At 40.8% G+C, this 26525-nt stretch overlaps 1 protein-coding gene across 1 annotated transcript in view; it reads right to left on the minus strand.

Moving 5' to 3' along the window:
- Nucleotides 1-26525, minus strand: part of LOC140304775 (voltage-gated delayed rectifier potassium channel KCNH1-like) — a 78169-nt gene that overhangs the window by 16358 nt on the left and 35286 nt on the right. Inside the window, exons 8-10 of the mRNA XM_072383544.1 lie at nucleotides 21915-22114; nucleotides 20112-20364; nucleotides 8812-9008 (exon numbers count right to left, since the gene is read on the minus strand). Of these exons, the coding sequence (XP_072239645.1) occupies nucleotides 8812-9008; nucleotides 20112-20364; nucleotides 21915-22114 (650 nt within the window). The remainder of the gene's footprint in view (nucleotides 1-8811; nucleotides 9009-20111; nucleotides 20365-21914; nucleotides 22115-26525) is intronic.

A 26525-nucleotide genomic window follows, 5' to 3' on the forward strand; every position in this document is an offset into this window, starting at 1 on the left:
ACACCATCGAAACGGCTCTGTTGGCTGTGACAGAAGCCTTAAAAGAAGCCAGAGCGACAGCTAAGTCCTCTGTACTTATCCTGCTCGACTTATCAGCTGCATTTGACACTGTCAACCACAGTATCCTTTTGTCCATACTCTCTAGCATGGGCATCACAGGGAGAGCACACTCCTGGTTTGAATCATACTTCACTGGTCGGTCATTCAAATTGTCCTGGCTTGGTCAGACTTCTGCAGTGCACCACCTTGCCACAGGGGTCCCCCAAGGTTCAGTACTGGGACCTCTTCTCTTTGCCATATACACCACCTCACTGGGCCAGATCATCCAGTCACATGGCTTCTTATACCAATGTTAGGCTGATGATACCCAGCTCTATCTGTCATTCCCACCTGACGACCACACGGTCTCAGGACGAATCTCAGATTGTCTCTCTGACATATCAACATGGATGAAAGCCCATCACCTCCAACTTAACCTCTCAAAAACTGAACTGCTTGTCTTCCCAGCCAAACCAACTATACACCACAGCATCTGCATCCAAACTGAATCCCTATCTCTTGCTTCATCAAAGGTAGCTTGAAACTTGGGTGTCATGATTGATGACCAACTAATCTTGAAAGATCATGTTACCTCTGTTGCTTGTTCATGCTGCTTTGCATTGCTAAACATAAGAAAGATCAGACCATACCTAACCCAACATGCCACCTAGCTCCTGGTGTAGGCCATGGTCATCTCCCGTCTTGACTACTGCAATGCTCTCCTAACTGGTCTCCCAGCCTGTGCTGTGAAACCTCTGCAGATGGTCCAGCACACGGCGGCGCGTCTGGTCTTCGATCAGCCTGAAAGAGCACACGTTCATTGAACTCCACTGGCTACTCTTAGCCGCCCACATCAAATTCAAGTCACTGATGTAAGCTGACAAAGTGCTTAATGGAACGGCTCCCATCTATTTGAATGCTCTTGCAAAGGCTTATGTCACAACTTGGTCCCTCCGTTCGTCGCAGGATTGTCGCACGATGGTGGAATGACCTACCGAGCGCTAGCAGAACAGGTAGCCTGTCTATCTCCAAGAAACTCATGAAAACCCAGCTCTTCAGAGAGCATCTCCTATCCTAGTACTTCCCTACCCCCTCTATCTCTGCACTTTATCTTTCTGTACTTCCCTCTATGCCTGCACTCTATTTCTACTCTGTCACCTCTGACAGAGTCTGACAAGTGGGTTCCTTCTATGCAGTTTATTGTAGTTTGTTAGCTATTTTTATATAGCTTGTTATATCTTCATTTGTAAGTCGCTTTGGATAAAAGCAAAAAAAGGTGGTGGTGTGGAGGGACCAGATTTAAGCAAAACGTAAAAGAGCTTCTTGGACTAGAAGAAACCAAGCCCACTGGACCAAATTAAAAGGCAGAACAAAGATCAAAGAGCATGATGGATGCCAAGAAGCGAGGAAAAGATCCAGGGTTCAGGTAAGTGGGGAAGGAGGCTCCGTGTTCGGGTGCGGGATACGAGGGGAGTGGGTCTCTTGTCCAGGGGATTCCGTGCAGGGGTGGAGAGGCTCGGATGTGGGCTGTTGGCTGGTTCGGTGGAAAGCTGGGTGGGACTCTGATGTCAAGCTGGGTGCTTGAACAGGCATACGCATAACACTGAAAAGAGACAATCATCTGACACAGGAGCACAGGAGGAAGCAAGCTTTAACCGGCTAGATCAGTCACAGGTGAGAATGGTGAGAGAGCGCTCCTCAAAGTTGTCCAGCCCAGCCTGGAAACTAACCAAAAAAAAAAACACACAGCACCAATAAAAATATATAAAAATCAATAAAAGCAAAATCATAATCACCACAGTACCCCCCTCTCAATGGACGCTTCCTGGCGTTCTGCCGGGTCTGCCAGGGTTCGCCTCATAAGAGTTCCGGAGGAGTGACGGGTCCAGGATAAGACGGCGGGAGATCCAAGAGCGCTCCTCAGGGCTATATCCCTCCCAATCAACCAGGTACTAGAAACCCCATCCTCAGGGCCTAACGTCCAGTATGCTAGAAACCGTGAACACGGGGTGGTCATCGATGAGTCAGGGGGGCGGAGGGGGAATGGCCGGAGGACTGAGATCACTGGTGGAGACAGGCTTAAGGAGGGAAACATGGAATGTACCTTCATCGACTCCGAGAGGATTAAGCGGACAGAGGAAGGATTTATTATTCTGGAAATGGTGAAAGGTCCCACAAAACGGGGTGCCAGATTACGTGACTTGGTTTGAAGTGGAAGGTCCCGGGAAGAGAGCCACACCTTCTGCCCGAACTTATACTCAGGAGCAGGAGAGCGATGCACGTCTGCCAGTCGCTTGTTATTTTCGGCGGAGCGAGTGACAGCTGCCTTCACGTTCCTCCAGACCTCCCGAATCCTCCGGAGTTGCTCCTCTACAGAAGGAACTGACACCTCCTCCTCTTGAGCTGGAAACAACGGTGGTTGTAAAACCGTAACTTGCCATAGACGGAGACATGCTTGTGGCAGAGCATGATAGAGAGTTGTGCGCGTATTCAATCCAGGGCAGGAGAGAACTCAAGGAGACCGGGTGATGAGCGGTCACACAGTGTAGTGCTGCTTCCAAATCCTGGTTGGCTCGCTCTGTCTGGCCATTTGTCTGGGGATGATAGCCAGAGGAGAGACTGGCTGCTGTGCCCACTGCCTTACAGAAGGTGGTCCATACTGCGGTCCGCAATCTGACACAATATCTATAGGAATCTCATGGAGCTTAAACACATGATTGATCAGTAGATCAGCAGTTTCCAAGGCGGGGAACATAATGCACAGCTTTGGAGAAATTAATGATAGTGAGTATGACTGAGTTACCTTCAGATGGTGGCAACCCGGTAACAAAATCTACTGCTATATGTGACCAATGACGGCTGGGGGTGGGTAAAGGGTGAGCAGACCAGCAGGAGGCCGATGTGAACCTTTACTCCTGGCACAGACAGAGCAGGCAGACACAAACTGACAAGTTTCCCTGGCCATTCCCGGCCACCAGAAGCGATGGCGAAGAAAGATGAGAGTACGATGGGCTCCTGGATGACACGTCAGTTTAGACGAAAGTCCGCACTGAAGGACCTGTGACCTGCAGGAGAGACGAACAATCAAGTGGGAGGACCACTGGCAGGGTCCGAAACCTCCTTCTGGGCTTACTTAACCACCGACTCAATCTTCCACGTTGCTGCACCCACTACACAGGCAGATGGAATGATGGGATACGTATCCTGGGGACTTGAGGGTGAGTAGATACATGAGAGCAAGTCCGGTTTCCCATTACGGCTTCCGGGACGATACAACAAAGAATAATTTAACCTACTGAGGAACAGCGACCAACGGCTTTGCGGGGATTGAGTCGGCGAGCAGAGCGGAGGTAAGCGAGGTTTTTGTGATCTGTCCATAGATGGAACACAGCCTTCAAGCCAGTGCCTCCACTCCTGAAGAGTCAGAACCACAGCTAGCAACTCGCAGTTACCCAAGTCGTAGTTTCTTTTGGCTGGGCTGAGTCGACGGGAAAAGAAGGCACAAGGGTGCAGCTTCTGAGAAGAGGGATCCCGTTGAGATGGCACCGTTCCCATTCTGGTGTCAGAGGCGTCAACCTCCACCACAAATTGGAGGAAAGGATCTAGGTGCTTTAGGACAGGGGCACTCGTGAACACAGACTTAAGCTTGGAGAATGCAGAGTCTGCCTCTGGGGTTCATTTGAAGGTGATCTTGGTAGAGGTTAGACAGGTAAGTGGGGCGGCTACTTTACTGAAATCCCTGATGAAGCGGCGGTAGAAATTGGCGAAGCCCAGGAAGCGTTTGTAGTGCCTTGCGGTTGTCGGGAGGCAGCCAGTCGGCGATGGCTTTTATTTTGACAGGGTTCGTCTCCAACTGGCCTTGACCGATGATGTAGTCAAGGAAAGTGACGGAGGGGGCGTGGAACTCGCATTTTTCTGATTTAACACATGACTTGTTTTGAAGCAGACGCTGGAGAACTAACCTAACAATGCTGATGGTGCTCTTCGAGAGAATGGGAAAAGATGAAGATGGCATCTAAGTAGATGAAAATGAAGCGGTTGAGCATACCCCGGAAGAGTTCTTTCATGAGGGTCTGGAAAACGGCGGGGGCGTTGGTGAGTCCAAAAGGCATGACAAGATATTCAAACTGTCCAAGGGGTGTGTTGAACACCGTTTTCCATTCATCACCTTCTCGGATCCTGATGAGGTTATAGGCGTTCCGGAGGTCCAACTTGGAAAAGAAGGAGGGAATCGATGAGTGGCAGAGGAGTCTTGTTCTTAACGGTGATGTGATTTAGACCACGGTAATCGATACAGGGGCATAAAGAAGCATCCTTCTTCTCAACAAAAAAGAAGCCCGCTCCCAAAGGTGATGAGGAGGGACGGATCAGACCAGAAGTCAGACATTCATCTATATAGGTCTCCATGGCTTACTTTTCCGGACAAGACCAGTTAAACAGCCTACTAGTTGGGAGAGGGGCTCCAGGGAGAAGATCAATGGCGCAGTCATAAGGGCGGTGGGGGGCGGGGTAGTATACGTGCTAAATCCTTATTGAAGACCAGGGCAAGATCCTGATACTCTGGAGGCACAGAGGAAAGATCTGGAGGTGACGCAGACTGACAGGGTTCCAGAACAGCGGACTTGAGACAGAGAGCATGACAGGAGACACTCCAGCTGTAAATGGACGATCTTCTCTGGTCGATAAGGGGATTGAGCAGTTTCATCCAAGGTAAGCCAAGAACAGCTGGAGACAAGGCAGAAGGTATCACGTACAGCTGTATCGTCTCACTATGGTTGCCAGAAATAGTGAGAGAGAGGGGGACAGTTACTTTGGAGATTAACTGGCCATGAGGACAGATTTGACAGATTGACAGATTTGAGGAATTCTAAGGGTTTGAGAGGAATATTAGCTTGTGTGGCAAAGTTATCATCAATGAAATTGTCATCCGAATCAATAAATACCTGAAGGGGAAAAGACTGGGAGTTGGTAATAAGCGTCGCAGGAAGCAGAGCCTGAGTTGCATCCGTCGCTGGCGTTCTCAGGGAGAGAGGCGAGCTCGACCCAGCTGCATGGGCAGAGGGCCTGACCGGACTCCAAGACAGCGGTGCAGGGGAGCCAAGTCTTGGACCTGCAGATGGGAATGGGCTATGGGTCCGGGTGGGTGGCTCGCTCCCTCCTCCATTCCCGGAGGCGATTGTCTATCCTTATAGCCAAGGAAATCAACTGCTCGAGAGAGAGGTCAAGTCATCTCAAGAGGCCAGTTCATCCTTTAATTCCTCTGACAGATTCCAGGCGAAAAGTCATTAAAGCAGGCTCATCCCATCCACATTCTGCAGCCAAAATACGAAACACAATGGCAAAGTTAGCTGAGAACCCAGACCCTTGTTTAAAAGAAAATAGCCGGTTCGTGGCTTCTTGTCCTTTAACGGGCTGATAACAAACTTTACGAAACTCCGTAGAAAAAACGCAGTGGCCCACTGGGTCGCTTTACTTCGTAACTAATTAACACAAAAAGATATCTTGGCTTTGTCAGAGGAAACTCTAGTAGGCTGAACATCAAAACTTAAATTACAATTACAAAAAAAATCTACTGCATGAACCTAGTTCACCAGCGTAAGGTTCCGGAATGGGAGCCATGGGCAAAGTGACAGTTGGGTTACTCACAGGTGGAGCCATACTGAAGCTGGGGCTGGAGCTCGAAGCTGACAGCTAAGCCAATTAAGCGGCTATCTGCTGCACGCTCTGGGAAAGGGATTACAAGGTTCCCATAACTCCACTCAACATTTGTTCATGTTTTCCGATTAAAATTCCATGTGAGCTTCCTGGAGGGCGTCTAGGCTCGCTGGATCCATATTTTTTGGGACAGATGATTCTGTTAAGGATGGGGAGGACTGGATCCAGAAGCGAGCAGGAGACTGAAAGGTAGAGGTCAGAAAATGGATTTATTTAGGGAGGAGGGAGTTAGGATGCCAGGAAGTGAGGAAAAGATCCAGGGTCCGGGTAAGCAGGGAAGGAGGCTCCGTGTTCAGATGCGAGATCCGAGGGGAGTGGGTCACGTGTCCAGGGGATTCCGTGCAGGTGTGGAGAGGCTTGGATGTGGGCTGCTGGCTGGTTCGGTGGAAGGCTGAGCAGGACCCTGATGTTGACTGATGCTGGGCACTAGAGCAGGCATACGCATAACACTGAAAAGAGACAATCATCTGGCACAGGAGAGAGCAAGCTTTAATCATAATCATCACAAGATCATCTGAAGATAGTAAAAAAAACAGAGATAAAATCATTTCTGAAAACCTGTGTGACAGACTCTCTGTTAGGGCTGTGGCTCCACTCTTCTGTTTTATTGCATTGGATTTGTAGAGATAAGGGAATTTCGGAACATGAAATAAATCTAAAATCTGTCATCTATGGACTGTACATTTATTTTGGTTGGTTATGTACGTCATTAACACTCACATCTGCTCTAAAGTTATTATTGAACAATCAATGATTACATAGTCTTCAAAATATTGTTACTTATCTCAGTAGAAGAAAAACTATTAAGTTAGAGACCAACATTACCTATAATTGCATGGCTTATATGTATGTTTGATATCTTTCAGGTGATAACTTCAGATTTTTTTTTTTTTTATAGTGGGTGGATGAATGCAATAATATATCTATATTTGTAACTGTAAACCTTGGAAAAGGTTTTTTTCCCCCCTTTTAAAAGTGGGACTGTTCGTCCCATTTCTTCTGCATATATCCTATATCTCACTAGGATTGCTACAATAGTACAATTCCAACAATGTGAGATTCTCTACTCTATTCCATGAATGTCTTGTTCCAGTAGCCCACTTGCCATCAGTATGTCAGTCAAATTCATGTTTGAACAAAGGGTCTGATGTGTGCTCTGTTCTAATTTTAAAATGTTCCATAACATCTGAAAAAGCATGAGCGTAACAAAGTGAGTTCTGAAAGATGATGTGAGTGCTTTCACCTTCCATTTCCAACCAGGTGTTACTTTGTGGGTGTTCTCACTTCACAAAAAAACCCCAAAAAACGATGTAGTTTTAAAGCAACTGCTACTTTCACATCCGTTTTTCATCTCACTTAAAGATCATTACTCTCTTAAAATCATGGTACCTGTTACAGGATCAGAAATCTTACATGATACTATATATATATATATGTCAAATTCTGTGCTGTTTTTACAAACTATGCCCAGATTTTGTTGAAGTTCTCAAAAATTTTTTCATGAATTTGAAGGGGAATAGGTAAAATTGTACGGATAGATTTAGCAAAGATGACACATTCAGAGCTCCCCATTTCCCATTCCTCGTTTCCTTCATGTGAGCCTTTCTCGTTCCGTTGTATGTGGCTCTGACTCTGTGTATGTGCGTGTGTCCTGGGCATGGTTTTTGGCTCCCTGGAAGTTGTTCTACTTTAGTGTCATCAGTTCATTATCCTGCAACATATCAACCCTGGTTTTTCTTCCATTCTTCTTAATGATAATTCTGTGTTCCAGTATGGATTCCTGCACTATCAACTATGTAAATCCCACCTGCCTGTCAGACTGCAAATTACAATAGTAAAACCTTGTATCATTTAAAATATTGTAACAAATAAGCATTAAGTTACCTACTGAACATGTGTTCTGCATTTGAGCTTATTTTACTCATTGTCATAGCAAAAGACAGATATCTAAAAAGGAACAGGATGGAGACTTACATAACATGACATTACCAGGTGGATTGGATTTGAGCACATCCTGGTCTGAACTATCTGAACTAATAGATCAGTGATAATATGTGTAGATCAGTGATCCTTCCTTATGCATGACATGACCTTCAAATTATAATCAGAAAACTGACAGTCTCGTCTACATTTTAGAGTGAACTGTCCATTACAACAGGTGCCTATTTTGCAGAAGTAGCTTCTGGATTGTAAATTGTATTTTGGGATTTAATAAATTGAGGCCAAAGATTTAATCTTAAAAAGCATTCTAAAACCTGTGATTTCTCAAACAGTTAAAACTGTACATTTAAGCCATTTATTTCTGAGCTTCTGAAAAGTTATAAAAAAATTTAAGAATTTTTAACTAGGCCTTTTTATATTTTTCTACTGCAACCCCATAAGACACAAATTTATTATTCATAGCAGAATATTTACTTGCATCTACCATGGCTAGAAGGGATCTATCATAAGAAATATGATACTAGTATGATAATGGATGTATGCAATGCATCAATAATCCAGCTCTTGATAAATGTACGTTTTCTCATTGATGTAACTTATTTTAAGGTTTAAACTGAGCAGAGTGTGTTTGAACTGTAGCAGCAGTTGAGGTGTGAACACAGCAGTCTGTCATCATCCACCTCCGCACTGTCAGCTTCACCGACAGTCACACCTTCTCTATGGAGGAGTACGAACTAAGAACAAAGCCGCTTATGTAAAGTCCTCAGGCAACAACTGAGCCATCTCAGCACCAAGCTGCAACACAGTCCCAGGTCACGTGACTATAACACACTGTGATTCACACACACACAAACACAAATTTATGCTTTTCCCATTTTTGTTTTTGTCTCTTTGATATGATTTTAGAAGCATTTTGGTGTTTTATTTCATCATTGGGCATGTAAAGTTGTTGTGCAATAAAATACGTCTCACCCTCAAGTATGACCTAATAATGAAGCACAGTATGCTGAAGCAGGTTCTTAAACAGGACATTCAAATAGTAAAAAAAACTGCCAGTTACAAAAAGAAAGAAGGGAAAAAAATGTACTGAAGAATATTATAAGAAAGATAACTCACCCTCTTCCTCAGGTTGTAGGTGAGTACCAGGTTCCTCGCAAAGTGGTTGGCAAAGTTGGAATAAAACTCCAGAACTTTCTGCAGGGCGTCACGTTTGATGACATGGAGGTCGCAGTAGGTTAGCGCTCTGACATTAGCACACGACTGAGCCAATGTCATCTCCTTCCAGAACACATCCCCAAACACATCACCTTTACCTGCAGACACAAGCAAAACAAATGTGTTTAAATATGATTGTCAAATGAAACTTTTTAAAATAGTTTCTATCCAGGAAAAAAAAAAAACGAACAAAAAAAACCACTGGACACATTTCCGTTGAAAGGTCTGGACCAAGTTGAACTGATGGCTCCTGAGTGTGAAAAGAAAAAAAAGAAAAGAAAAAAAACGCGTTAACTAATGAATTCCTTATCGTCGACAATTATTTGTCTCCCATTAACGCAGTTTTTATTATTTTTTATTGTAGATGTCTGTTGCTCACCAGCTTTTATTTTGAAAAAGTCTATCGTGAGCGAACCTAGTATGTTGCTTACTGCTGCGGCTCTCACAGGAAACAGTCAGAAAAGGAAAGAATGGCAGATGAAGTGGGCTAAACAAACATGGAGAAGGTTACGGAACTTTTACATGGCCATTTTAATTTCAAAGGTCTTCCAGACGGCGCAGTCGACAGAGCCAAAGTTATTTGTAAGCACTACAACGTTGAATTGTCTTATCACCGGCCGGTACTTCGATCATATGACTGTACAGTTCCAATAAAAGTGCGTTATATGCTACTTTTGAATTCACTATTCATATTTTTGCATATAACAATGCGATCAATTATGATTAATCACAGGAAATCATGCGATTAAAGAATGGAATATTTGCCCAGCCCTAATATATATATATATATATATATATATATATATATATATATATATATAAATTCTTTAATAAAAGAAAATAGTATTAGCATTCTTATCACCATTAGCCAATTGATTAGAAAGGCATCCTGCTAGGATTCTGCATGCAGTCACTACAGTGACACAGAGCAAATCCATCAAATAGGATTTACACAGACAGCCAGAATTTCATCTGAACCTAAACGCATTCAAAGCCCTTTCAGTTTTGCTATCATCTTCCACATCACAGTTTATTTGTGAAATCAGGATGCTGAATATAGTTATGCAGTTTTCTGACTGAAGTGAATGTAGTCCAAAGATCTTTAATCTGTTGTCAGAGGATCTCTGCCAAGTTGTGCCAACACATCCATCCAACTCATCACTGAGGACAAATTTTCTCAGAACAAAACAAAAAAAAAGATTCTTGCTGCATTGGGTGATGATTTTTTGCTCAGTGACAGTCATAAGTATTAGTTCCATTACATACATTGTTACATGCGAGCTGTACACCCCCTACAACGGAAAAAGATTTTGTTTTAGCATGTGAAGTTAAAAATCTTTTTAAGCATGAAATGTTTGGAGTCAATTAGTATAAGGAACACTGGGATTATTTCTTGAAACTTTCCTTTCTGTAAGAGAAGAATGACTTTTTCTATTTCAAACAAATTTATACGCAGCAGGTAAATGAAAGCGTTTAAATCTGTTTTGAGAACTACATCCACAGGAGTCGAGTTGGAAAATACCCACTAGAAAAAATATTCAGGCCAAATGACAGGTGTTTGAAACACTCCTTGAAACACAGATGCGTTGCTGCTAATTCATATTTTCAAAATGATAATTCTCATCTTTAGTTCTTCTATGAACCAACCTTCAGGTGAAGACAAATAAATTACATTTAATCAAGGTGAAACTGATGAGCACCATTATAAATGAAGCAACAGTATGCTGCTCTAAAAACACACATTTATCAAAGTGATCATTGGCATTCATCCAGACAGCTGCTCTAACAAAACATTTATCTTAATGCAAAAAAGAGTAAGTGAAGTGAATACATAGACTATATTTAGCATCTACTAAAAGGTGAGACTACAGAGATGGTAAGTAAAATCTAAATATTTATCCAGAGAGGAACTGCAGATAATGGCAGTCTGCAAATAACTTGACCACTCCAGAGATAGTGTGGTAGTATGATCTCAAAACAGAAGCAGGTTGCTGAAGTAAAGTCAATTCAACATATTTCCTCACAGCATCTCAGTCACAACAAAGTCTTGAAAACAGATTCCTGGACCAATGCAAAGATGGCAGATGTGTTCTTAAGTAGCAAGGATTGACAAACTGTAAGATGTGAGGATAGATAAAGCTTAACAAGTTTCCCAGATCTTAGCACACAGAGAATAATTACATGTTGCAAGCTATTGGGAAAATGTTCACATGAGCCTCACAGTATTACTTCAGAGTCAGAGATGTGCAACTATTTTATTTAACAAAGATCTGCTGCCTGTGTTGTGTAAATTTTCAGTTAGAGGCTTCATCAAGTACACTAGAACACAGAATGATACAGGAGGTAATTTCTGCCATTAACAATGACCATGCATAATGAAAGCTTATAATGATAGTTGCAATTTTCTAAAATGGATGAATTCACTTACTTTGATTAATTTTAATTTAGTTTAATTTCATTGACATATTGCAAGACTGCACTGCTGTTGTGATATTTGATTTCTACAGCTAGAGAGCTATCACATACAAAAACAGTTGTGAAAGGTCTTTTGTCTTTTTAACTGGTGTGGCTACTATTTCTTTTGTATAATTTATTTTTATTTCAATTCATCTTTTTGTAATTGACTCAAATAAATAGCAATATTCGCAATAAGCGTTTAAGTGGAATCAAAATAAAATTTGTTGTGAAGAACTGAAAAAAATTTACAGAATTTGTTTTTATTTCTAAAATTCTAGGGGAGATCTGGACTCATCCTGAGAATCTCTCATCTCTGTCCAGATGCTTAGAGTGTAGAAGTAAATACGGAAGTGCATGTTCTAAAATCAACACAGTCTCCATCCTGAGCCATCAAGGACCACAACTGCCTGCAGCTGGGCTGTCTAATAATACACTTTAGGTTTGGTAGATCCTTTCCTTTTGCTGTCATTGGTACTTGCAATCTCATTCTTGGTCCCTGTATCAGTTTAGTTTTCTTTTATAATTTAAGCATTGTTTACCTGTTTAAAAAATAATAATTTTTTCAAAGAAAACAGATGATAAATTACTTTGCGTTTCCACCGGCACACTGACAGTGGAATATTGTTGAACATCATTAAGCTGATAAAGAGCAGAGGAAGTGTTGTGAACATCCAGAGTGAGTTGCATGATAATGCCTCTGACAGCTGTTCATTCAGCCACACTCTGCTTTGACAGCATCCTCCATCACCTTTCACTCTGCTTGCTTCTGATCCAGTGAATGCTCTCCAACTTTGAGGCTAAAATCAGACAGTATTAAAGTGATTATTTGCTAATGATGGCCCTGGAGTATATATCCTGTTGTAGCGAACTCAAGTGTGGAATTTAATAGAAACTTAAGACTTTAAATTACTCCAACATTCTTTTGTGGGGATGGTCAGTGTGGAAATACCAGATGGGGGATTTCTACATCAAAGACGAGAAATTTATACCAACCTTCGGCCTATGAAAGCGTTTTGGGGGAGTTTCTCATCCCCTCTTTCCACAGACCTGTGCCATAAATTTAGGTGAATGTATTAATTACTTAGTGCTAACTAATCTGAACAAACAACGGACCCTCTCAGGAGAGTATTGGGAGAAAACTAGAACAGGACACTTCTGACCCTATCTGGGTCAAAGTAAACAATGGTGACAGTTTGCCCTGACTCTGACCCAAGCCAGAGACAGTCAGCTGCGTGGACCTCTCAAAAGGATCTCACCCAGAATCACTTTATAGCTGAATCTTGAAACTGTGTTAAATGTGCTTTATATCTTTGTACAAGTTCTTTCATGTTCTCAGTGATATCACAAGCTGCATTTTAATACCTTTTTCACAATCGTACGTGGAAGGATATGGAAAAAGTCATTATTTTGGAAAATGACTAATCAGCTTATAGAGCCTCATTGCCCCTAGTGGTCTGTAGTACTGAATAGTTAAACCCAAAATCAAGTCAACAACTTGCACATGACATGTGACATTTATATGAAGAAATGCAACTGTTATCCAATGCTTCAGCTGTTTCTTATTGTATTCCGTGTTTAACACAGGAAAATAACATTGTTTGGTTCGTTATTCATACGTCATAACTTTACAGATATCCATCTGAATTTTGAGACTCATAATCATTATGTTATGTTATGTGTGACGGCCCCGCCCTCTATGTCAGGGTGTTTCTGGCTGGTTGTTGGCTGGTCTCTGCTGTGTCTTCTAAGTTCAGCGGAGGCGGGACTGTCATAAATGAATGTGCTACACCTGGGCCCGGTGGAGCGTATTTATTCTCAAGCTGGCTGACCACTGGGGGCTCCCCTTTTTCATGCACGCCGTCTGAGGGGGATGCCGCTTTGCTCTTTTGTGTCATTTTTGTTTCGCACGCTCACACACACACACACACACACACAGGCGCACACATACACGCCTACACTACTGACTACTGATACTGACCTTTTTCCTTCTTTTTATTAATAAATTTGTAACTTTTGTTGCAACCTCGTCTCCCCTCCCGTTCTTGGTTACAGTCCTTGAGCCAGGCTGTAATATATGTTATGCTGTTTTTGATGTCTTTATATCATAAGTTTATGCTATACCTTTAACCTTTATATCGTAACAAGTTATGGTGTTTTCAGAATCCTCTGAACGAATGTTTGTTGCACCCTCGTTGCAGGCTCATTACTCAGAATAGATCGTCTTACAAAACATGACCAGGCAGACGTCACAACAGTTTCAGACCTACCATTGGCTGAAAGTGTAGCGTAAGCCTACGTCATGCCCCGCCTCCGCGAATCAAACTCCAGAAATCGCGAGGAAAAGTCAGAAGAAAGTCGAATAAGAGAGAAGATGGTAGAGAATTGAACACATTGAACAGAGAGTTCTAAAATGATGGAATGAGAGTCTTGCGGAGAGTCTTTGAAAATGGCAGGAGAGGAAGATGGGACGGAAGAAAAAGGTCCGAACAAAGACAAAGAAAAGAATGTAGTAGAAAGATACGTTTTGCGTTTTTGTTCGTCCGTCTCCTCTTTATAGTACGTTTTAAACTCTGCTGCTGCATGCATCCTCACCGATTTTGCTCACCAAGAGAGTCAGCGTTAAGCCTGTCAACCTTTTTGTCAATCTTTTGTGAATTTAAGTTCACTTCAGCAGAGTTGGTCAGAAACCAAAACCAACTCGACCCTTGGACAATTTTGTCAGTATTTGCTGTGAATTCCTATACACTACCCGTTTGTCTTCTGAGCCACCAGAAGGACAAACGGTGGCTGTACATGCGCAGGAGAGCAACCGGTCCAGGCCACTTTAATTAAAGTCCCCGAAAGTCAACCGCAATGAAGGTCGCGAGACGCAGAACCGAGAGAGACCCAGTTGGACCTGCTGTCGTTTACCTGTGGTTCGGAGCTGACTTAAAAGTAAGATCTGCCCTGTTCTTACATTTCAGACAGTATGTGGTGGGTGTCGAGAGAATTCACTGTTAAAATGATAAATGAATCCAAGCTGTTAGTCTTTAACTTCAAATAGTAACCAACCAAGAGTATTTGAATAATTCCGTTATTCATCCATTCCCTCCCCTTAGTTATTTTCAATTCACTGAGTGTTTCTTATATAATCATCCATATTCAAAGCATTTCTACTGTTGTCTTAAGGTTCAGGTCTTTGGTCATGTCATTTTAACAAATGGTTCATATATATACATATATAAAATCAACTATTTTTTGTGTATGTGTTCTTTATGTGTGTATGTGTGAGTCCAACAAAACGAGAATTCATGAGTAGCGACTATATGAGACTGGAATTTATTAATTATTAATTGATAATTGATTGTTAATTTAACATACCAGAATCGTAAGATTCTGTCTTTTGTCTAAGATTCTGCTAAGATTCTGCCCAAAACAAAGTTCAATAAGGCTTATTCAGATAGTGAGAACTTTCGGATAAATTCTTATCTCTTCCTGCTTCTGAAGAGTGCAGACGTGTCTCTGCTTGCTCCTGCTGCTCACTGATTTATTTGATTTTAAATCATTCTACTTCTTTCCACTAGTCTTTGATATAATTATTCTTTTACTGGTATTCTTTTTTTTTTAAGTGTATATTTGTAAATGGTATTAGCCCTCCTGTTTGCAAAGAGAATCGGACAGAACAAAGCTCTCCTAACATGCACATTATTTCCTAACCCTACATTATCAGTGAGCTGCACAAAGTGTGAGCGACTCTCTGTTAGGATAACGCAGCTTGAGAAGAGGATTGAAACGCTGCAAGAAATTAGTAGGAGTGAGGAATTTATTGACTCTATTAAAGCTCCTGTGCAGGGAGTGGAGCCTTCATGTGCCAAAGGACTAACTCAGATTTTTCTACACGGGATAACAGCTTATGTGGAGCCTCACACTGCAGACCTGGCTGACATACTTCCCTGGATGTGTCCAAATGACACTGGAATATCTGGTGAAGCTCCCTAACTGGCCGGTCTGACTGATCTCTCTTACTGGAACAGTGTTGGTGCCAAACCAAAATCATAAACCCCAGCCAGGACCTGGTCTCATGTTGTCCGTCGTAGAGGTAAACCCAGCATGAAACCTAAACCTCCAGCACTTACTCCACCACCTGAAGTACCATTGCATAATAGATATGACCCGTTGATTCCAAATACAATGTGCAATGATGAATGTAATACAAAAACGAATAAAAACAAGAGAAATGGAAAGAGAAATAATCCAGAATACCAGGAGAAGCCCAAATGCCAAAACCAAGGTGTGGGCTCCGGAAGCAATTGACACCACAAAAAATGTTAAGTTAACTTAATTAAAGTCCCCGAAAGTCAACCGCAATGAAGGTCGCGAGACGCAGAACCGAGAGAGACCCAGTTGGACCTGCTGTCGTTTACCTGTGGTTCGGAGCTGACTTAAAAGTAAGATCTGCCCTGTTCTTACATTTCAGACAGTATGTGGTGGGTGTCGAGAGAATTCACTGTTAAAATGATAAATGAATCCAAGCTGTTAGTCTTTAACTTCAAATAGTAACCAACCAAGAGTATTTGAATAATTCCGTTATTCATCCATTCCCTCCCCTTAGTTATTTTCAATTCACTGAGTGTTTCTTATATAATCATCCATATTCAAAGCATTTCTACTGTTGTCTTAAGGTTCAGGTCTTTGGTCATGTCATTTTAACAAATGGTTCATATATATACATATATAAAATCAACTATTTTTTGTGTATGTGTTCTTTATGTGTGTATGTGTGAGTCCAACAAAACGAGAATTCATGAGTAGCGACTATATGAGACTGGAATTTATTAATTATTAATTGATAATTGATTGTTAATTTAACATACCAGAATCGTAAGATTCTGTCTTTTGTCTAAGATTCTGCTAAGATTCTGCCCAAAACAAAGTTCAATAAGGCTTATTCAGATAGTGAGAACTTTCGGATAAATTCTTATCTCTTCCTGCTTCTGAAGAGTGCAGACGTGTCTCTGCTTGCTCCTGCTGCTCACTGATTTATTTGATTTTAAATCATTCTACTTCTTTCCACTAGTCTTTGATATAATTATTCTTTTACTGGTATTCTTTTTTTTTTAAGTGTATATTTGTAAATGGTATTAGCCCTCCTGTTTGCAAAGAGAATCGGACAGAACAAAGCTCTCCTAACATGCACATTATTTCCTAACCCTACATTATCAGTGAGCTGCACAAAGTGTGAGCGACTCTCTGTTAGGATAACGCAGCTTGAGAAGAGGATTGAAACGCTGCAAGAAATTAGTAGGAGTGAGGAATTTATTGACTCTATTAAAGCTCCTGTGCAGGGAGTGGAGCCTTCATGTGCCAAAGGACTAACTCAGATTTTTCTACACGGGATAACAGCTTATGTGGAGCCTCACACTGCAGACCTGGCTGACATACTTCCCTGGATGTGTCCAAATGACACTGGAATATCTGGTGAAGCTCCCTAACTGGCCGGTCTGACTGATCTCTCTTACTGGAACAGTGTTGGTGCCAAACCAAAATCATAAACCCCAGCCAGGACCTGGTCTCATGTTGTCCGTCGTAGAGGTAAACCCAGCATGAAACCTAAACCTCCAGCACTTACTCCACCACCTGAAGTACCATTGCATAATAGATATGACCCGTTGATTCCAAATACAATGTGCAATGATGAATGTAATACAAAAACGAATAAAAACAAGAGAAATGGAAAGAGAAATAATCCAGAATACCAGGAGAAGCCCAAATGCCAAAACCAAGGTGTGGGCTCCGGAAGCAATTGACACCACAAAAAATGGAATAGATACCATTCTGACTGGGGACTCTGTAACACAGCTTGTCAGAATGGCAAAGACAGAAAATATAACTTTTTCTGATACATTAGTCAGGGAACTGATAGATATCTTGCCGACCATTCTGACGTTATGTCAGAATTTAATACTATAGATTTAAAAATGTATCAATAGTTCGTCATCTGAAATCAACAACTTGCACTCTGGACCATCTGACTTTTTAAAAACTGTTTTTACCTCAGTAGAAAGTGATCTCCTACAAATAGTTAACAGCTCACTGGCATCAGGCATTTTTCCCAAGTCACTAAAGACAGCTGCCATTAAGCCACTCCTAAAGAAGAGAATTCTATACGCCTCTGTGATGAACAACTGCAGACCTGTCTCTAATCTCTCTTTTATATCCAAGATTACTGAGAAAGTTCAACAACTTTCTGAATGAAAGTGGAAATCTCGATAACTTTCAATCAGGCCTCCGACGTCATCACAGCACTGAAACAGCTCTGGTCAAAGTGTTAAACGACATCAGGTTGAATACCGATTCTGGTTATGTTTCAGTCCTGGTTCTGTTGGATCTCAGCGCTGCGTTTTATACTGTAGATTACAGAATCCTGTTGCACAGGCTGGAAAACTGGGTTGGACTTTGTGGAGCGGTCCTTAACTGGTTCAGGTCCTATTTAGAAGGCCGGAGTTATTTTGTTACAATTGGCAGTTATGAATCTGAGCGAGTGGCCATGACTTGTGGAGTCCCCCAGGGGTAAATTCTTGTACCTCTTCTGTTTAACTTGTATATGCTACCTTTGGGTCAGATATTCCAAAACTTTAACATCAATTATCACAGATATGCAGACGATACACAACTTTGTGTGTCTCTGTCACCAGACGACTGCAGCCCAGCAGATGTATTGTGTCAGTGTCTGGAGGAAATAAACTCCTGAATGAGAGAGAATTTTCTACAATTAAATGAAGAAAAAAAGCAAAGAGGAGAGGGTCAGAATTGGTAAATATCTTGAGACTCGGGCCCTTACAATCACTGACCAGGTTTGTAACCTTGGAGTGTTTGATAGACTCAGATCTGACTTTCAGCAGCCACATCAAAGCTGTCACCAAGGCAGCTTTTTACCAACTCAGAAACATCAACAGAATTCAAGGTTTTGTCTCCCAAAAAGACCAGGAGAAACTCATCCATGCATTCATCTCCAGTAGACTCGATTACTGTAATGGTCTTTTAACTGGACTTCCCAAAAAGAGCATTAAACAACTGCAGCTCATCCAGAACGCTGCTGCTAGAGTTTTAACCAGGACTAAGAGATCTGAACACATCACACCAGTTTTAAAATCTTTACACTGGCTTCCAGTGAGTCACAGAATAGATTTAAAGAGCCTACTGATGTTTACAAATCCCAGAATGGTTTTGGCCCAAAATACATCTGTGATATGTTCAGAGAATATTAACCTAACAGAGTCCTGGAGTCCAAGGACTCAGGTCAGCTGGTCCAGTCCAGACTAAACATGGAGAAGCAGCATTTAGCTGCTATGCTGTAAACAAGTGGAACAAACTCCCAGTGAAGATTAAACTGTCAGCAAATGTTTTTTAACTCCAGATTAAAAACATTTCTTTTCTTATGTGTCTATGCATGAAATCTGCACAGTATACTTTAACTTTTTGAGACTGTTGCTTGTTTTTATTAATTTTATTTCTTTCTATTTATATTCTTTTACATATTTTTAATGCTTTTCAGCTCCCTGCTGCAATGCTTTTATTTTATGTAAAGCACTTTGAATAGTTTTGTACATGAAATATGCTATACAAATGAATTTGACTTTATATCTTATCACATCACGCTACGTGTGTCCGCTATATATATATATTTTTGGTGCCTCGTGTGCCGGCTATATATATTTTTGGCTACACTGCACACATAGATGACAATAGCAAACACACTAAGTTTCTTGTTTTGATTTGTCAAGGAAATATAGCTGTTTGTTCCACCATATGTTTTTTGTGGCAGGTGATTCTTCAGGGCTAAGATTGTTTTACAGCTGAGGTCTTTTCTCTAGAGTAAGTGGAACATAGTGTCAGCTGAAAGCAGTAAAAAGGCATTTTCAGTTCCCCATTTCACTCCCAGAGTAAAATAGTTTGACATTTCCTTTCTGTTCCAACTGAGTGAGTTTTTATAAACCTCAAAGAAGGTGTGTTGATGACCAAAATCCAGAATATTGTGCAGAACTGAGCTGTTTCAAAAAGGAAATCTCCCTGACTTTAGAAAAAGCATCTCTCGTTTGACCATTGAAAACAGGTGACTGAAAAGCCTGAAACTACATTATTTTTGTTCAGTCGTGTGTCCTTCAAAAGCCCATTATTAAAAACAACATAACATTGAACAAAGGGTGCATGGCACAGGTGGCAGGTTGCAAACTAATCTTAAAGTTGGTGGTTCAGTCCCTGTCAATCTAAGTTGTCTTTCTCAAAACACTGTATCCCAAGTTGCTCTTAGTGGTGGGTAAGCTCCATACAGCTCTGCCAAAACTGTAAATGAAAATTCCAAAGTGTAGTACTGTATAGATCTGTAGAAGATATATGAATGCGGACTACTTAAACTGTAAATTATCCCATTTGAATCTGTGTGACTTAACTTTTTGGATTTGTTATATCAAAACATTTCATACTTTCACACAACAACATTACCACAATGTTTGGGTGGCAGATTCGGCTTCATCGAGATGTTAATTAGAAATTTTATTTTACTTTTTATTTTTTTTAAAAATCATCTCTTCGTCTTATCAGGTGTGAACACTTTTTTCTGTTCTATTTCTATTTGTTTGTAAAACAGTTGCAAGATTCAAACAAGGGCTAATAGTGCAAATGGAATCTTTATTACAACAGAACAAAAAGCTACATCTATTCTCTAAAACTTTCAGCTGTTTAATTTCAGTTTTAAACTCTCTTACCTAAAATGGCCACCACCTCATCATCCTGGATGACCTCAAGTGATCCCGACACCACAAAGCAGAGGCTGTCAACGCTCTCTCCAGCATGGTAAATGAGGTCACCTGGCGCACTGTGGATGGTCTGGAACTCCATGGCGAGGGCCCGCAAGCAGCCGTCACTGGCCAGCCGAAAAGCTGGGTGTTCTTTAAAAACCTTCCTGTTGAGGTGGACGCAGATGTCTGCTCGCATGTCCTTGGGACAAATCTGCAGCACCTGCAGACAGTCAGGTCAAATTGAAGTGACACTAAGCCAGACCCAAACAGCTCATCACAACTACGTCAGAATTAGCTGTGTGGTAGCAGACACAGAAAAAAGAAATGCAGCACAGGACTAATGTAGTGTGATGATATGCAATCATAAAGTTCAATAAGTTATAAACTCCATTTTTCCACCTGATGTATCTGTAAGGGCTCAAACTTCAATATTTGAAGGTTAGCACGCTGTATCAGAATAAATTTGTGTGGGACACAACACGTTTAGCCCAGAGACCTCTCTCAGTCATATTTTTCAGATGAACTGGCTTAGAAAGTAGTTCAAATTAGGCTTTGGTCACTATAGAAAGGATCCACAAGGCTAAAAAGATGTTGAGTGAATTGGAGTTCAAAGGATCATTAAAAATAGAACACAGCTGCAAATTGTTCACTTCTATAAGTTCATGTAACTGAAAATCCTGTTTCTAGTTTGATGTGTACCCTTGTTATGTAACATCCTTCCCAATGTATGCCATTCACAAAGGCAAAATTAAAGTTAAAACAGAGAAGAATTTTCCAATCACAATTAAATCACTCTGTACAACATTTTCTGGGTTAGTCATCTGAATTAAAAAGGTCATTTTTACATCTGATCACAATTGAACAGTGCTGAGTACAGGTGAAAACATGCGCAGGATGTTAACTTCCACACTTGGAAGTTAGTGAAAAACAAAAATGTATCCTGGACCTTATTGAAGGAAGTGGCAGCATTTATGGATTAATTATTATGCGTAGTCCAAGCACAGAGGAATTGTTATTCAGAGATCATTTCCTGCTCCTTTTTTATACTGTACCATATTTATTTATTCTTTTTCACTTTCAAGTTAATCTTGAGGTAAAAAAAAGGAGCTGCACCAAAACTTCAGGTCCATCTTGTCGGTCCTAGAATTTGACTTTTACACCTTGAAACATCAGCAGACCTATTAGCGATCAACTGTTTATTGCCTACCATAGATGACAGGATGTGACGTAGGCCACGTGTTTATTTGCAGAGTAGAGAAGTGCAATTTGTTCATAAACAGCCACTAGGAACGCATAAAGTGACACATTGTAGTACCAGGTGTAAACTGACACAATTAGGCCCTATTGGTACTGGTATGCGTCCAATCACAAGTAGGTAGTTCAAAACACGTGTGATCATACCTGGTGTTAAAATGCATCCCCACAGGTGTTTTGAGTGACCACTTGTGATCAGTTACCAGCAATTAAACATACTGTAGCCCATGTAACACAGTCAGCTGTCAGTTGAACATCAAACAGGACATCTGTTTCTGTAAAATCACAAAGACACTCTGTGACTTTTACGTCCTTATTTGCAAATTAATGTTTTTATATATCCCTGAGTCACATTTATTGTCAAACTATTTACATTCCAACATGCTCAGTTATGTATCAGATGCAATGTGAGAGAAGTCAAGGAGCAAAAGACGAATCATTTGTGATCTTACCAAGCTTAGTGTCACTGTGCCTGTGCTGAAAAAGACACACACTGAAACTATACAGAGGATTTACCTTGTCAGTGTCAATGCCTCTGGTCATGGACCAGGTGGATACAATGTAATCCATCACTCGTTCACTGAGGCCTTTGGGGACCTGATAGAGTTTGAGAAAGTCTCGCACACTGTTGAGCATCTCATGGTAGCGGTTGGTGTTGGCGTACATCTGCTGGAATATGGTGGTGACATTACCGAAGATGGTGGCATACAGCAGCGCTGTAAACAGCAGGGAAAGTACTATAAGTTTTTATACTTCCATCACCAAAATCGTACCTTTTCTAAAGTTTCAAGTGAAGTTTCCGAATATTACCATGTTCTTAATCACAGAGGAGAACATTAAGTGTTGCAGTGTGGGAGAGCAGAGCCTTGACACTGCTTGAGCTACATATTATGTCTTGACACTGCTCGAATAACATGTTGTTGAGGTCAGAATGAACCCTGTCTAGATAATGACGAAGATGCAGTAGCGTCCTCAGACAGCAGGCGCCGAATAGAGATTGGGTTTGGGCCACGTACAAACTGAATGATATAGAAAGGTATGAGAGTATGTCACAAACTGAGGTCATTGGGAACTTCCATGCTTGCTGAAATGTACATGTCACTGTGACGGTCTGTTCAATAAATACCCCATAAGAGGCTTACCACGATGAGTCTGACTACTCTTTTCTCCCCAACAGCAGCAGAAACTTCAACATAACTAAGATGCTATAGATAAGGAACACTTGAATAAAAAAGTTAAAGGCTAAAAAAAATAAACCACCAAATTAGAAAATTACTTTTTAAACATTTTCAGAACCTGAAAATGAAACCGACTAGCAACAAACATTGACTTCAAATAATTTAATCAAGCTTTGACTGCAGTCTGATCGTGCCATAAACACTTCTGGCACTTCAGACAGACACACTGACGAGGTCAAAAGACTTCATCTGTTTGCTCCTGATCTGAAAATGTTTCACTAATGTCAGGATCTATGGGTTTTTGTGTTCCATTGGTCTTGTCTTTTGAGTTTCTGATGTTTTTCATTGTTCATGTACGCTCCTGATTCCTTATTCACCCTTTTCCTGCTGCTAGTTTTGTATCTATAGATCCTGATCACTAGTCCTTAGTTTCCTTGGTTACCCCCTGTTCTGGTCATTAGCTCCACTGCCACACTTATCTATTATCCTCAGCTGCCATCACTCATCAATTAGCCCTCCACAGTATTTAAGCTCCCCATTTTATTCAGTCCTTGCCAGATTCGCGCCGTAACCACCTAAGTTTCATGGTGTTTCCGGCTCAGCCGCGCTTTCTGCTATAGTTTCCAAATAAATTCCAAATAAATTAGGCTCAGTTTTTCTCTACCTCTTGTTGGCCTCGTGTCTGCATTTTGGGTCCTTCTCTTCCACCTGTGACAACTAATCGTTCTGTAACATTAGTAGCACATGTTAGTGGCTCAATTGTGGATTTTGACACTGCATAAAGTGTGTTGTTGGACATGGCATTTCAAATATAATGTAAAGTTTGTTTTGTTAAAATTGTTCATCTTCATAATTGAAAACTAACCTTCTAAAAAATCAACTGAAGAGCTTCAGTTAGTCTGTAAGCAATTTGGAGTTTTATTTTTAAAGACATAGCAAGAATAGTTCCAGTTTATCCTCTCATGTAGCCCAAAAAAGTTTGTCCATTTGTTAAAAGATGATAGTTTATCGATTTAATCATCAGTTTAAGACATTAAAATATGTAAATACAGTCAATTTTCATCTCAGAAAATCCCATTAACTTGGCTACATTCAGGGGTTTCTCTGTTAAGCTAAAAATGAGCAGCATTACTGTTACTTTTCTTTCTACAGTGTAAATAACTTTTGTTTTAGTCAGACTTATGTGCTATTACAAAAAGTAATAACTGAATTACTCCTTACATTTTTAAAATGGGTTCAAAGTAGCTAAACCTATGTAAGGCAGTGCAAACCCTTACTGACCACAGTATAAAATACTTCATCTGTTTGAACAGGGTAAAATACTTCAACCGTTGCCATACATATATATACACATATATATGTGTATATATAAACTATGAATTAGAAACTAGTCAAATTAATTATTCCAGTAGATTAGAAAATTAGCAATTGTACACAATGTACTGTCAGAAATCAAACAGCTTGGTTACTGATCAACCAATCCCACTTGACAATAGAAAGGTGTCTGAATTCTCATACTTTTATAATGACATTAAGAGCTCTTTGTTTAACAGAGTTTAATAAGTATGTGCTCCGTTGTTTTGTCTTTATTGACAGATCAACCGTTTCTCCATACACACACAGCTCAGTCCATCATTGCAGAATGGTGCAGTCCAGCCTGACAAGGCTCTCCTCAATCACAGCATGTCAGCAGAATGAGTCCAGGGTCAGTGGATCAATACCTGCCCCATCCACTAGTGGCAGCAGAAATACGCTGTCATGCACTCTGAGCACAGAGACTCAGACAGTGGCACTGACTGCGCTTGTCACAATCATTAAGGGGTATCTGCTGTGACCTTCAGAGTGTTTACTGTACAGCTTTGGGACAATGGTGGAGCTTAGCTGGTGCTGTACGAGCAATAGCAGGTGCAGAACCAGACCCAGGTATGGAGGTCCACCACTTTTTACGATACAGTAGAAAGAAAACAAATAAATAAAAAATCCTTCTTTCAGTAGCTTGGATTGTTTCCTGGTTGAAGTGACCATTGTCTGTGTATGAAATTCCATTATCTGTTGCAGAAAGAATGGAAAGATTAGTTAGCTTTTATATTAGGAAGTGGTTGGGTGTTCCTAGATGCTTAAGTACTGTGGCACTGTGTGGGAAAGGCATACTTCAGCTCCTAGTATCTAGTCTAGTAGAGGAATTTAAATGTACTAAAGTTAGGACAGACCTCCTGTTAGCTGGGAGTAAAGATGTGGATATACATATGAATATATATATATATGTGTGTGTGTGTGTTTGTGTGTGAGGGTGTATATGCGCGCGTGTGTGTGTGTGTAGGGCAAAGAGGAGATAATACATAGACTTACTCTGAATATGGAAATAAGCCACTATTGCTAATAAATTTACCATATAACAACATTTGATTTTATTTGCTCATGATTTGCAAATGCTGGAGTCACAGCTTCGAACTGTCACCGCAAAGGGTAATTTAATTCCATTATTGCAGGTTTACTGTATCCTTCACAATAAGGTTCCCAAGTCCGACAGACCCTGGAAAGATGTTGGTTTTTCTCACAGGTAATTGGACTATTAATCTTAATTCTGTAGAGAATCTTTAAATATGACATCACATACAGTATGGCGTGCTACCACATTTATGTATTGTCATGAAATCATAACCATGAAAGGCAGAACAAAATCTCCTGGTGTCATCACATTTATGATGAGCAGGTGTTTAGTCTGAGAGCAGAAAATGGATAGAAAATGGACCAGCTACTTCTGTTCTTCCCCTCAGATGTCAGCCTAATGTAATGGTGAGCATTTCAACACTTACACTTGCTATGCTAATAACCCAAACCCTCATCCTGGATCTCAGATACTTGCTGTCATAGCAACAACTTTCCATCAGCCTCCAGCAACTTTCAGCCACTTTTGTGAGTCAGGTAGCTGAGGGTGTGTATGACTCCAAACTCAGCTTTCTTGAAGTGTTTTTCATGAATCTAAATAGCAACAGCAGCCTAAATTTAGTCTTAATACTGTGCCTTTACAGGAGCTCTAAAGAAACAAACAGTCAAAGTTAGATGAATCCCTATACTCTGGAGTCGAACAGTGATAAACAGGAACTGAAACTGGGATAGAAGGTTACTTCCAATGGACACTGTGTCTCCTTGATCTATTTGTAGGAGCTTCTCACTTCAACTATGTACTAATGTACAAAAAATATTTATGTCAAGAAAGAAATGAATAAATAAATAAATAAATAAATGTTGTGTAGGCATACAGGTTGAAAGGAAAAGGAGCTTAAGCCTCTTGACTTATGTCTGATTGTTTTCTCTGCATGGTAGGATGTGTGAGTGTGATCCAAAGTAGCATACTGTAGAGTGTGATGTGACACAAGGTGACGGAAGTTTCCAATCAAGGACACAAATTGTACTTAATAACTCTTCGGCACACATTCTCTTTGCTCTGGAAGATGTCCACAAACTGTCTGCTTTCACTGCTTCAATGTCAGCAGTTATGTAATATCAGGGTGGTCCAAGAGGAAAGGTTATGAGGACATTATTAGCATAAAGGACTTAATCTTTGGAGAGCAGAAATAGAATCAGGGCTTTTTCTGGCACTTTACTGACTAAATAACAAGATATTTATTGAGTTAAGGGTGCCGTTAAAACAACTCAAAATCCATATCGGAAATGAAACATGTTAATTTTCTGGGGATTCTAAATATCTAAAGCAAATAAAACAAAAATCTGACTCAACGGAAATATTTCACTGTACATCAGACAGTACCAGGAGCAGCTGTATAGCTTGAAGAAGATCAGTACTTCAAAGGAAAGGTTTTTCCATCTCTTATCATTTATAATGCCTCTTAAAAGTTCACCCTATGTCTCATCATGCCCAGTCTCAGGGAGAATACTTTTTATTTTGAACATTGTCTTTATGTCGTATTTTCTGGTAAGTGAGTTG

This window comes from Leuresthes tenuis, unplaced genomic scaffold (assembly GCF_036924035.1).
Source record: "Leuresthes tenuis unplaced genomic scaffold, fLeuTen1.0.hap1 SCAF_4, whole genome shotgun sequence".
NCBI lineage: Eukaryota > Metazoa > Chordata > Actinopteri > Atheriniformes > Atherinopsidae > Leuresthes > Leuresthes tenuis.